The sequence below is a fragment of the Oncorhynchus mykiss genome, chromosome 8, assembly GCF_057628025.1.
Source record: "Oncorhynchus mykiss isolate SJ-2025 chromosome 8, ASM5762802v1, whole genome shotgun sequence".
NCBI classification, from domain to species: domain Eukaryota; kingdom Metazoa; phylum Chordata; class Actinopteri; order Salmoniformes; family Salmonidae; genus Oncorhynchus; species Oncorhynchus mykiss.
The window spans coordinates 72,311,802-72,325,381 of NC_143029.1; the positions used below are offsets into that span (position 1 = coordinate 72,311,802).

The 13,580-nt window shown below is 42.9% G+C and overlaps 1 protein-coding gene across 1 annotated transcript in view; it reads right to left on the minus strand.

Moving 5' to 3' along the window:
• The window catches only part of LOC110530973 (voltage-dependent R-type calcium channel subunit alpha-1E), a 77,174-nt gene that overhangs the window by 7,720 nt on the left and 55,874 nt on the right, over positions 1-13,580 (minus strand). Inside the window, exons 27-43 of the mRNA XM_090182468.1 lie at positions 10,990-11,086; positions 10,418-10,578; positions 9,949-10,086; positions 9,498-9,699; positions 6,591-6,755; positions 6,235-6,345; positions 6,013-6,093; positions 5,276-5,395; positions 5,003-5,068; positions 4,812-4,903; positions 4,474-4,648; positions 4,125-4,252; positions 3,818-3,914; positions 3,498-3,615; positions 3,129-3,236; positions 2,933-3,033; positions 657-766 (exon numbers count right to left, since the gene is read on the minus strand). Of these exons, the coding sequence (XP_090038594.1) occupies positions 657-766; positions 2,933-3,033; positions 3,129-3,236; positions 3,498-3,615; positions 3,818-3,914; positions 4,125-4,252; positions 4,474-4,648; positions 4,812-4,903; positions 5,003-5,068; positions 5,276-5,395; positions 6,013-6,093; positions 6,235-6,345; positions 6,591-6,755; positions 9,498-9,699; positions 9,949-10,086; positions 10,418-10,578; positions 10,990-11,086 (2,070 nt within the window). The remainder of the gene's footprint in view (positions 1-656; positions 767-2,932; positions 3,034-3,128; positions 3,237-3,497; positions 3,616-3,817; positions 3,915-4,124; positions 4,253-4,473; positions 4,649-4,811; positions 4,904-5,002; positions 5,069-5,275; positions 5,396-6,012; positions 6,094-6,234; positions 6,346-6,590; positions 6,756-9,497; positions 9,700-9,948; positions 10,087-10,417; positions 10,579-10,989; positions 11,087-13,580) is intronic.

A 13,580-nucleotide genomic window follows, 5' to 3' on the forward strand; every position in this document is an offset into this window, starting at 1 on the left:
ATGTGTACATGTCTAGACAATAGTGACCCATCCACTTAGCTAGATGTGGCTGGGAGGTGGTTATAGCATTTCCTTCACATGACCAATCAATTTAGACAAGTGTGTCAGGTAAGTGTCATCTAATATTGATAAAATATTTATACAATATTTTTATCTGGACACTTTCTGTTTTAGATATTACTACTATGCAAGTAACCACTTCTGTATCCTGTGCATGTGACAAATAAACATAGATTTTATTTGATATAGCGTGTGTTTACCACATGGCCTCACATGTGAATCTTTAAAGAGATGGGTGAGGCTAAGGCTTAAGAGGGTGTGAACGATGCTGAATGGGTGTAGACAAAGAAAAGCTCTCCAGTAGGTGTACCAAAACATTCAAGGGCCATTTTCTCAAAAGTGGGGTTACAAGTTTCAAGTATCAACTTTCAAAGCAGAATTACTTTCCCATTGTTTCTCAACTGCAGTGTATGACATACCATTTTCTAGCTCTAGGCCTCTACTTTAATCCAACGTAAAAAAAACATTTAAAATGTTGCTACATAAGGCTGAATCAAGGGGGTCGGTCACAAATACTTACTAAAGGCACAAGGCACACACACACACACACACACACACACGAATGCAAGCAAGCCTGCACGCACGGACTGACTCACAGGGCGGAGCCAGCACTGTGGGGCATGCAGGGCAGGGGCTGAGCATTGGACAGAATGTCATCAGAGAGGGTCGAGGCATCCAGCCGCTGGAATGGCATCAGACTGGCCTTCTGTAGAGGAGACCACACCAAGCAATACATCACTACAGGCACTAAGTTGTGTCAACAGAGGCCAGATGCCATGGTAATGTTATACAGAAGAGGACTGTGGTATAAACACTGAGTGTACAAAACATTAAGAACACCTTCATAATATTGCGTTGTACCCCCATTTGCCCTCAGAACAGCCTCAATTTGTCAGTGAATGAATTCTACAAGGTGTTGAAAGCCTTCCACATGAATGCTGGCCCATGTCGACTCCAATGCTTCCCACAGTTGTGTCAAGCTGGCTGGATGTCCTTTGGGTGGTGGACCATTCTTGATACACACAGGAAACTGTTGAGCGTGAAAAACCCAGCAGTGTTGCAGTCCTTGAGACAAACCGGTGCAACTGGCACCTAAACTCAGCAAAAAAAGAAATGTCCCTTTTTCAAGACCCTGTCTTTCAAAGATAATTCGTAAAAATCCAAATAACTTCACAGATCTTCATTGTAAAGAATTTAAACACGGTTTCCCATGCTTGTTCAATGAACAATAAACAATTAATGAACATACACCTGTGAAACGGTCGTTAAGACACTAACAGCTTACAGACGGTAGGCAATTAAGGTCACAGTTATGAAAACTTAGGACACTAAAGAGGCCTTTCTACTGACTCTGAAAAACACCAAAAGAAAGATGCCCAGGGTCCCTGCTCATCTGCGTGAATGTGCCTTAGGCATGCTGCAAGGAGGCATGAGGACTACAGATGTGGCCAGGGCAATAAATTGCAATGTCCGTACTGTGAGACGCCTAAGACAGTGCTACAGGGAGACAGGACGGACAGCTGATCGTCCTTGCAGTGGCAGAGCACGTGTAACAAGACGTGCAAAGGATCGGTACATCCGAACATCACACCTGCGGGACAGGTACAGAATGGCAACAACAACTGCCCGAGTTACACCAGAAACGCACAATCCTTCCATCAGTGTTCAGACTGTCCGCAATAGGCTAAGAGAGGTTGGACTGAGGGCTTGTAGGCCTGTTGTAAGGCAGGTCCTCACCAGACATCACCGGCAACAACGCCACCTATGGGCACAAACCCATCGTTGCAGGACCAGACAGGACTGGCAAAAAGTGCTCTTCACTGACGAGTCACGGTTTTGTCTCACCAGGGGTGATGGTTGGATTCGTGTTTATCGTCAAAGGAATGAGTCTTACACCAAGGCCTGTAGCGGGATCGATTTGGAGGTGGAGTGTCCGTCATGGTCTGGGGCGGTGTGTCACAGCATCATCGGACTGAGCTTGTTGTCATTGCAGGCAATCTCAATGCTGTGCGTTACAGGGAAGACATCCTCCTCCCTCATGTGGTACCCTTCCTGCAGGCTCATCCTGACATGACCCTCCAGCATGATAATGCCACCAGCCATACTGCTCGTTATGTGCATGATTTCCTGCAAGACAGGAATGTCAGTGTTCTGCCATGGCCAGCGAAGAGCCCAGATCTCAATCCCATTGAGCATGTCTGGGACCTGTTGGATCGGAGGGTGAGGGCTAGGACCATTCCCCCCCAGAAATGTCCAGGAACTTGCAGGTGCCTTGGTGGAAGAGTGGGGTAACATCCCACAGAACTGGCAAATCTGGTACAGTCCATGAGCAGGAGATGCACTGCAGTACTTAATGCAGCTGGTGGCCACACAAGATACTGACTGTTACGTTTGATTTTGACCCCCCCTTTGTTAAGTGACACATTATTCCATTTATGTTAGTCACATGTCTGTGGAACTTGTTCAGTTTATGTCTAAGTTGTTGAATCTCTTTTGTTTATACAAATATTTACACATGTTAAGTTTACTGAAAATAAACGCAGTTGACAGTGAGAGGACATTTCTTTTTTTGCTGAGTTTACTACCATACCCTGTTCAAAGGAACATACATATTTTGTCTTGCCCAATCACCCTATGAATGGCACAAATACACAATCCATATCACAAATGTCTCAAGGCTTAAAAATCCTTCTTTAACCTGTCTCCTCCCCTTTATTTACACTGATTGAAGTGGATTTAACAAGTGACATCAATAAGGGATCATAGCTTTCACCTGGATTCACCTGGTCAATCTATGTCTTGGAAAGAGCAGGTGTTCATAATGTTTAGTACACTCAGTGTAAATAATGTGTATATGGTGTGTATAGCTGACCTGTGCTTCCAGCTGTGCTCTCAGCTTCTTGGCTTTGTTCTGTTTGAAGTAGTCCATGATCATCATGGAGGCATATATCTTACCTACTGTCATGTCAGAATCTGTAAAACGCAGATTAGATTAGATTGCTAGTCACTGACTGACTGACTGACTCCCAGGTCTACCTCTCCATGTCTCTCTCCAGTGTGGGTCTGACCTTTGTTGATGGGCACCAGTACATCCAGGGTCTTCTGGGGGAGGTACGGCCATATCACACTGATCTCCTTCTGTAGCTCAGTGTCCAGAGCTACTCGGTCCTCCCCACCTGGACCACATTACAATAGATCTTTATTCAGCCATTATACACAGACAGGGGAAATGGTTAATGTTGCTAAATTTCCTGATTGAACTACTCAACCAATCACCAAGCCATTTATATGTTGAATCAGGTGTGTTACCGGTACTGGGCTGGACCAAAAGCCTGCATGCCCTAGGCAGTGTGGATCTCCAGGCTCAAGATGGAAGACCAAGTCTAAATTGGAAAAATTATGCAAATGCAGTGAGACGTGGTGGTTTTAAACTCAACTCATTCCCTGACCTCGTGCGATCTTGATCTCCAGAGCGGTGCGGATGAGAGACATCAAGGTGGAGGTGAAGTGGACTGACATGTCCTCATCCACTGGCATGTTCATTAACACCAGCCTCTGTGGAGGGAGAGGGGAAATGAGGGATGGGCGGAGAGAGAGTGAGGGAGGGAGAGATAGAGAGAGAGAGAGATGGAGGGCAGTAGAAAGGGAGGAAGAGAGATAGAGAGAATTCCACATGCTTTACAGTGAAACAACTGTAAAAAATATATGTCTATGCTAAATTTAACTGAATAAAATAAAGTAAGTGTTTATTCCATACCTTGTAGGCCATACCTCTGGGGCATTTCTTCCCCAGGCCCAGGGGTGGAGACATGTGGGTCAACATCTCATACATGGCGGTGTAATGTATACGGCCACTACAGAAGAAACAGGGAACATTAGGAAGGAGAAAGAGAGAGTTGAGGAGAAAATGTAAGGGTTAAGGCATTCATTTGGAGTTTGAAACAGAAGACGTTGGCCAGTCTAACACAGGAATTAAGGCAGTTCAGGCCTATTTAGCTTTTAAAGAGTCAATACACTGTCCTCTGCTGGGAAGAGTTGAGACATGGTGGTGTCTTCTCTCTCACCATGCTGCACGGTCGTACTCTCCCCAGACACGGACAAACTCATCCAGGTGATGAGGACCCAGGATGGAAGAGTCTCTGGTCAGATACTCAAAGTTATCCATGATCACAGCCACAAACAGATTCAGCATCTACAGAGTCACACAAGAGGAGAAGACGTGTGAGAGATAGCATCATGAACAATACTGATGTCCACATGTCCGTGCATACAATCCAAAGAATTACTTTTGTGTATCTGTGTAGTACTATCAAAAATAGCTCGTCTATCAGAAAAATGGACAGTGAGGGAAAGAAAGAGTGCTGAGAAAGATTGGAGGAAAGGAGAAACAGTTTATTCCTGCAGCGTCCTCACCAGGAAAGAGCTGAAGAAGATGAAGGAGACAAAGTAGCAGTAGGCAAAGTCAGTACCACAGCCTCCCTCGTGGTCAGGGGACATGGTCATGGGTGCCATGGAGGAGTCTGGCTCACACTCCTGCCCCCCCAGACACGATAGCATGATCTCCTGCCATGACTCCCCCGTCGCACTCCTGTGTCAATTAATGAGTCAATTAATCAAGCAAGCAAGCAAGCAATTTATCAACCAATTAGTCTATTAAACATTAACCAATATATTAATTCATCAGTCAGCAAAATAATCTACTTATAGTTTTGAATATTTCTCAGCTTCTGATTCCTTCTCAATGCACCCACCTGAAGAGAAGCATCAGTGCACCGGAGAAGGTCTTGAAGTTGTTGTGCTGATTGATATGGTTTTCATCGTTCAGCTTGATGTTTCCAAACACCTTGTGTGGATCAAGTGAGAAACACATGAAGCCGCAGTACAGCATCCTTTTTGTGGCTGAAGTTACCATTGTAAAGCATATAAGCTTCGGAGGTCTTACCTGCATCCCAATGATGGCATAGATGAAGAACAGCATGGCAATGAGCAGACAAACATAAGGAAGAGCCTAGAGCAAAGAAGAAATACAAATAAAGAAGAATGATTTGGTTTTCCCAAGAACACACACCAGCAGCCGAGTCCCATCTGTGTGTGCAGTGGCCAGCTGGGACTAAGGACATACAAAATAAAGACAGACTACTGGTTCTATTAACAAAGTCAGATATTTCTTAAGTGGACATGACAGATGGTAAAAGCAGGGGAGAACATGGCTGACCTTGAAGGATTGTACAAAGGTCCAGAGCAGGATTCGTATGGTGTAGCCCTGCCTCAACAGTTTGATCAGTCTGGCAGCCCGGAACAGCTTCAGGAAACTCATATTGAATGTGTTTATTGACTGAGGTAGACAGAGCACAGGAAATATAGAAGTCAGAATCACTTTTATTCACCAAGTACATTCATACATACCCAGAATTTGTCTTAGTGAATAGGTGCTGTCAGCAATAGACCACAGGAGGTTGGTGGCACCTTAACTCGGGAGGACGGGCTCGTGGTAATGGCTGGAGCGGAATCGGTGAAATGGTATCAAATACATCAAACATGTGATTTCCATTTGCTCTGGACCAACCATTATTATGAGCAGTCCTCCCCTTAGCAGCCTCCACTGCTATAGACAAACGTACAGATACTATACAGACAGAGGAATTTACACAAAGTCAACATACAGAATATTCTATATAAATACAGTAAACATAAAACTGATGTATGACGGCAAGGTGGAGACGGCAAGGCATATACGGAACAGAGAAGTGTTCGGGGACAGAGAAGACAGAACATACCCATAGGCAGATAGGGATATATAGAGATCGATTTGATTGATGGCGAGTAATTGAACAAGTAAGTTTACAACTTTAATAGCCTATTTTTACTGAGAGAAAAAGCTTTACAGCATTACCAGCTCATGAATCACAGTGGTTATGAAGTAAAGGTTAAAGAGCTAAAGTGAAACGTTACCTGTAAATCCACAATGATCTCAGTGATGCTGCCGAGCACAGTGATGAAGTCAAAAATGTTCCAAGTGTCTCGAAAATAGTTCTGTCAGGGGGCAAATGAGCACCATTATACAAAAGCAAGCCTCCTTTCTTGAATGGAAATGATTCTACCATAACATGCTACCATGTCCACCATAACATTAATTTTCCCAGTTGGACAGTTTAGTCCTGTTGTCTTGCTCACCACAAAACCAAAGGCCATGATCTTGAGGATACACTCCAGGGAGAAGAGAACAGTGAAGGCCGTGTTCAGGTGCTTCAGTACCGTGTCATATGCTGCTGGAGCTGAGTAGTACTGCGGACAAACAGGACACATTCAGAGTGAGACCGGAATGTATCGAACAGTGATGGCAAAGAAGTGGGTTACATGTTTAATACAAAGAGACAGAGATGTGTCATATTCAACTGTTATCAGACAAAGAGGGTTCCACTGGGCTTGCTCCTATGGATTTGAGACTTTGAGAGTGAAACTAAATTCTAACAAAGGCCTGCACATATGTCATGTTTATAAACTGTGTTACAAAGACATAGGCTCCATACCTTCATCATGAGCACCACAGTGTTGAGGGCGATCATGACCATCACTGTGTACTCAAACGATGGTGACGCCACAAAGTGCCACAGTCGGTACTGGAAGGTCTGTCTGTTCTGGGGCATGTAGCGCGTCAGGGGCTTGGCACTGATGGTAAAGTCAATGCATGCCCTCTGACGGAGAGAGAATAAAAAGAAGAGGAAGAAATCAGGAATGAAACTGTGAGATTATTGTGATCAATCAAATGTGTATATCTGATCAAGGTAACAAGATGGTTATTGTAGGTCAGGTATTCCCAAACTGGGGTATGCCTACCCCCAGGGGTACGCAATGCCGTCAGGGGTAAGCCAAATCAAAATGTGATTCACATTTTTTTTATATAATAATAATAACTTACATTTTTTTCTTCACATTTTCAAACAGTATATTTATATTTTCCAACAGGGCTATACATTTGGATGAGTTTTTATCTCTCGCATGAGTAGCCTCGTTTCACTGCCAAAAATAAAATGAAACCATCTAGTGTTCATCGAAATAACAACACAATGTCAAATACAGGTAGCCTTGTCAAATAATTAACATCCAATCACATTAACCATTACTCTCTCGTGGGAAACCTTCACTCTTGAGCAGACATTTAGAAACGAAACATGACAATTTGAAAAATAAGCCACAGGAGTTTTTTGAGCGAGAATAAAGACAATTTCGAGTAGTAAGACAACAACACTGTTTCACGACACATCAGTGACATGGCAGGAGATGTTTTGAAACAATTACTGCTTCTCATACAAGCCAGTGAATTCTATGTGTTACAGCTGGATGAGTCAACAGACGTGGCGGGCCTGGCACAGCTCCTGGTATATCTCTGTTATGTTTATGGGGGGTCAATTAAGGAAGCAGCCTCTTCTGGAAACCACTGGAAACCAGGACAACATGAGAGGATATTTTTAAAGTACTGGACATCTTTGTGACATCAAATGGACTTTGTGTTGGTATCTGTACTGATGGCACAAAAGCCATGACAGGGAGACATAGTGGAGTGATAACGCGCGTGCAAGCAGTTGCTCCCGACGCCACTTGGGTCCACTGAGAGGCTCTTGCTGCCAAGGGAATGACTGACAGCTTGAAAGACATTTTGGACACTACAGTGAAAATGGTTAACTTTGTTAAAGCAAGGCCCTTGAACTGTGGTGTATTTTCTGCATTATGCAATGATATGGGCAGCGACCATGTAATGCTTTTACAAAAGTGAGCTGGTTATCAAGGGGCAAAATATTGACACGTTTTTTAAAATTGAGAGACGAGCTTAAAGTTTTCTTTACTGACCATAATTTTCACTTGTCTGACTGCTTGCATGATGACGAGTTTCTCACACGACTGGGTGATGTTTTTTCTTGCCTGAATGATCTGAATCTGCAGGGACTCTCAGCAACTATATTCAATGTTCGGGACAAAATTGAGGCTATGATTAAGAAGTTGGAGCTCTTTTCTGTCTGCATTAACAAGGGCAACACACAGGTATTTCCATCATTCTATAATTTGTTGTGTAAAAATGAACTCAAGCTTACTGTCACGTGTACTCCCTCTCCGGCCTCTAGGTCATCAGGCTGCTCGTTATGGAGCACACCTGTCACCAGCGCTACACGCATAATGACACTCACCTGGACTCCATCATCTCCTTGATTACATGCCCTTTTATATATCACTCCCTTTGGTTTCTTCCCCAGTCATCACTGTTTCTGTTCCTGTTCCATGTTGGTGTGCTGTTTGTGTTACATGTTTGTTTCATTTATTTATTAAATGTATTCACTCCCTGAACTTGCTTCCCGACTCTCAGCGTACATCGTTACACTTACGGACAATGTCAAATGTGATATAGCGAAGCACCTGAGTGAGCTGGGTGCGCAATCACGCAGGTACTTTCCCGAAACGGACGACACAAACGACTGGATTCGTTATCCCTTTCATGACCTGCCTCCAGTCCACTTACCGATATCTGAACAAGAGCCTCATCAAAATTGCAACAAGCGGTTCTGTGAAAATTGAATTTAATCAGAAGCCACTGCCAGAGTTCTGGATAGGGATGCACTCAGATTTTCTTGCCTTGAAAATCACGCTGTTAAGACACTGATGACCTTTGCAACCACGTACCTATGTGAGAGTGGATTCTCGGCCCTCACAAGCATGAAAACTAAATACAGGCACAGACTGTGTTTGGAAAATGTTTTAAGACTGAGACTCTCTCCAATACAACCCAACATTGCAGAGTTATGTGCATCCTTTCAAGCACACCCTTCTCATTAACCTGTGGTGAGTTATTCACAATTTTTGATGAACAAATAAGGTTTTACATGTAAGATGGCTAAATAAAGAGCTAAATTATTGATTATTATATTATTATAAGTGCCCTGGTCCTATAAAAGCTCTTTGTCACTTCCCATGAGCCGGATTGTGACAACTCACACTCATTCTTATGTTTAATAAATGTATCGTATAGTGTGTGTGTGGGGAGGCTTACAATGATGGAGAAAAAAAACAACATTTGAGAGTGCGCTGACCCTGGTGCTAGAGAGGGTACGCAGCTGGAGGTTGAATGTTTGAAAGGGTACAGGACTATAAAATGTTTGGAAACCACTGTTTAGTGAATCAATTTCATGAAATCCTGTGTTTATTTTTGTGTTGTAAGAATGTATGTACAAGTTGAGGATCTGTATTTATTATGGATCCCCATTAGCTGTTGCCAAGGCAGTAGATACTATTCCTGGGGTCCAGCAGTAAGGTGCCACCAACCTCCTGTGGTCTATTTCTGGCAGCACCTATTCACTAAGTCAAATTCTGGGGTCATGGGGTCCAGCAGTATGTTTAAGCTATAGTAGAATGGGAGTGCATCTGTGTGCTGCTTTTCTGTCCTGTACCTCGTTCTTCTCCAAGCTACACTCCTCCATCATCTTATCACCCTGTTCCTGGAAGGTAATGATGATGAGAGCGACGAAGATGTTGACAAAGAAGAAAGGGAAGACCACAAAGTAGACAACGTAAAAGATGGACATCTCCATCCTGTTGCCCCGACTTGGACCCATGTCCTCCTCTGTCACGTCCACAGAGTGCTGCAGAACCCTGGAGGTAAGGAGGGAGAGAAAAAAAGTAGAGCGAGATAGGGAGGGAGAGAGAGAGAGAAGGAGAAGGAGAGACAGAGAGAGAGAGGAGACAGAGAGAGAGAGAGAGTAGACAGAGAGAGAGCGAAAGAGCGAGAAAGTGAGAGAGAGAGAGAATAGTAACAGGCAAATGTCAACATTCTCTCTGAATCCCATATCAGTTGCATTCATGTTGTGTTAGAGCATAGTGCTGGGAACATCAGGGACTTACTGCGGCCAGCCCTCTCCAGTTGAAACAGTGAAGAGAGTGAGCAGAGCCCAGCACACGTTGTCATAGTGGAACTCATGCCTCTTCCACTCCCTCTTCTTCACTTCCTTCTTGTCTCGAGCATAGTCAATGTAGTAACCTCTGTGAAGAACAGGACAGAGGTTAAAGGACAGAGACAGAGGAGGTAAGGATTCCTCTGATCACTCACCAATTTGAAATGGGTGTTGTGTGGACGATTGTGAATAAGTAAACGATTTGTTGTCTTTGTTCCAGTGTTTGTACTGTAAGTGGAGGCTGCTGAGAGGAGAACGGCTCATTATAATGGATGGAATGGAGTAAATGGAATGGTATCAAAAACATGTTATTTATGTGTTTGATACCATTCCATTCAGTCCATTCCATCCATTATTATGAGCCGTTCTCCCCTCAGCAGCCTCCACTGGCGTACTGTACATCTGTGTGTTGCACTCACTGGCACTCCTTCTCTGTGTCCATGGAGCTGTCAGTGCAGTAAAAGAACTTTCCCTTGAAGAGCTGAACGGCGATGACAGCGAAGATAAACATGAAGAGCTGGTAGACGATGAGGATGTTGAAGACGTTCTTCAAAGATGTCACCACACAGTCAAACACCGCCTGTGTAGGAGGAGGAGAGGAGGAGAGGATACATGGTTCCACGGATAGAAGGTAAAAACCCACATTCACTGGAAATTCCCTGAAAGATTTGAAAGATTTCATTCATTTTAATGAAGGACCTTTATGGAAAAACCCCTTGGATATCACGTGATCTTAACGCAAAGTTAATATGATAACGTGACAACATGTAAAGCAACATGTGATAAAAATGAAACTACACATGTGAAATCATGTGATTTTCCACATGTGAAATCATGTGTTTTTCCTGTAAGGGGAGCCAAGGTCAACAAAGCATTGGCATTGGTAGACAAGGTTGGGGTCAATTCCATTTCAATTCAGTCAATTCAGGAAGTAAACTGAAATTCCCCAACCATGTTGGTATATGAACATAAACACAGTACAGTATGGTACCTTGAGTTTGGGGAGTCTCTTGATGGTCTTCAGAGGTCGTAGGACTCTCAGAACCCTGAGGGACTTGATGGTTTTGATGTCTCTGCCTTTGTTGTTCCTGTTGATGCAGACATGTGTTTTAGTGTACTGTGGACTCACAGGGAAGAAACACAAACACACATAGATGCACGCATGCACACACACACATGCACGAGCGAGAGCACACACACACACACACACACACACACACACACACACACACACACACACACACATACACATCTCACAAACACACAAGTGTTCACACAAATTAACAAAGGTCTTCATTTATTTTTTGTCATTTGAATTCATTTGAATTCAGTAAAATGTTTCAAATATTTGTAGCTGAGTGAGAAGTATCCGAAAAAAGACATGGTGAATCGTGTACAAGAAGTATATGTATGAGAATTCTATAAGAAGTTCAACAGGGAATTGTATGAGAAGTACATGAGAATTCTATGGGAAGCGCATGAGAATTCTATGGGAAGCGCATGAGAATTCGATGAGAAGTGCATGAGAATTCAATGAGAATTTTCTGAGAATGAGAAGTGTGTGCTTTACCCAATCACATTCCTGGAAGCCCCAACAGTGATAAATTCCACAGGAACAACAGAGAAATAGAAACATAAAGAGAGATCCACAACGAGCACCGCTCAGAGGATCACAGCTATATCCACAACAGAGAAATCAACACACAGTCATATCTACATACAAGGCAGGGGAGAAAAACACATTCATTAACCTCGCAACCCAGAACTAAATCCTGTGTGCGCTAGCTACTGAACTTGATGATGTTGTTAGTCTGTTAGCCTACAAAAGATTGAAAGTTCATTAACATGTCCACTTACATTTGAGTAATTTAGCAGACGCTCTTATGCATAGCAATTAGGGTTAAGTGCCTTGCTCAAGGGTACATCCACAGATTTTTAACATTGTCAGCTCAGGGATTCAAACCAGTGACCTTTCGGTTACAGGCTAAACACTATTAACCGCTAGGCTACCTGTCGCCCCTTGTCAGAGGGAAAGAGTTATTACAAAGACATAGGAAATGCAATATTTCGATCACTGCATGAGGCATCAACTAGAAGACGCATAATATATGTTGAGATATGCTACAGTGCAGTCAGTATATAATATAAGTTCTGCTACTCTGCTACAGTGAGTCAGTGTGATTACTCATCCAGCAGCAGAAGCGTTGTGAGTGTGACTCATGTTTAGGGTTGCAGAAGAAGGGTATAATACTGGAAAAGTTTACCAGTAAAGTACCAAAATTTTGCTAATTGTGGAATTTTATCAGATGAGATCCAGTGGCCTTTTGGGTACATCAGATTATCACAGGTATCTGTATTTATCTGTGTGGCCTACAGTAATATACAGTACCAGTCAAAAATTTGGACACACGTACTCATTCAAGGGTTTTTCTTTATTTTTACTATTTTCTACATTGTATAATAATAGTGAAGACATCAAAACTATGAAATAACACATATGGAATCATGTAGTAACCAAAAAAAGTGTTAAACAAATCCAAATGTGTTATATTTGAAATTCTTCAAAGTAGCCACCCTTTGCCTTGATGAAAGCTTTGCAAACTCTTGGCATTCTCTCAACCAGCTTCATGAGGTAGTCACCTGGAATATATTTCAATTAACTGCCAATCAGTTGTGTTGTGACAAGGTAGTGGTGGTATACAGAAGATAGTCCTATTTGGTAAAATAACAGCTTAAATAAGCAAAGAGAAAAGACAGTCCATCATTACTTTAAGACATGAAGGTCAGTCAATCCGGAAAACTTCAAGAGCTGGCTCTCCTGAGGACCGCCACAGGAAAGGAAGACCCAGAGTTATCTCTGCTGCAGATTATAAATTCATTAGAGTTAACTGCACCTCAGATTGCAGCCCAAATAAATGCTTCACAGAATTCAACTCACTGCCTTCCTGACGACAAACAATGTATAGGAAATGATTCAGTCTGGTGTTAGACCCCATCATAGCACTGAGACTGCATTTGTGAAGGTGGTAAATGACCTTTAAATGGTGTCAGACCGAGGCTCTGCATCTGTCCTCGTGCTCCTAGACCTTAGTGCTGCTTTTGATAGCATCGATCACCACATTCTTTTGGAGAGATTGGAAACCCAAATTGGTCTACACGGAAAAGTTCTGGCCTGGTTTAGATCTTATCTGTCGGAAATATACCAGTTTGTCTCTGTGAATGGTTTGTCCTCTGACAAATCAACTGTAAATTTCGGTGTTCCTCAAGGTTCCGTTTTAGGACCACTATAGTTTTCTTTATATATTTTACCTCTTGGGGATGTAATTCGAAAACATAATGTTAACTTTCACTGCTATGCGGATGACACACAGCTGTACATTACAATGAAACATGGTGAAGCCCCAAAATTGCCCTCACTAGAAGCCTGTGTTTCAGACATAAGGAAGTGGATGGCTGCAAACGTTCTACTTTTAAACTCGGACAAAACAGAGATGCTTGTTTTAGGTCCCAAGAAACAAAGAGATCTTTTGCAATGCTCTACTTTCCGGCTACCCGGATAAAGCACTATATAAACTTCAGTTA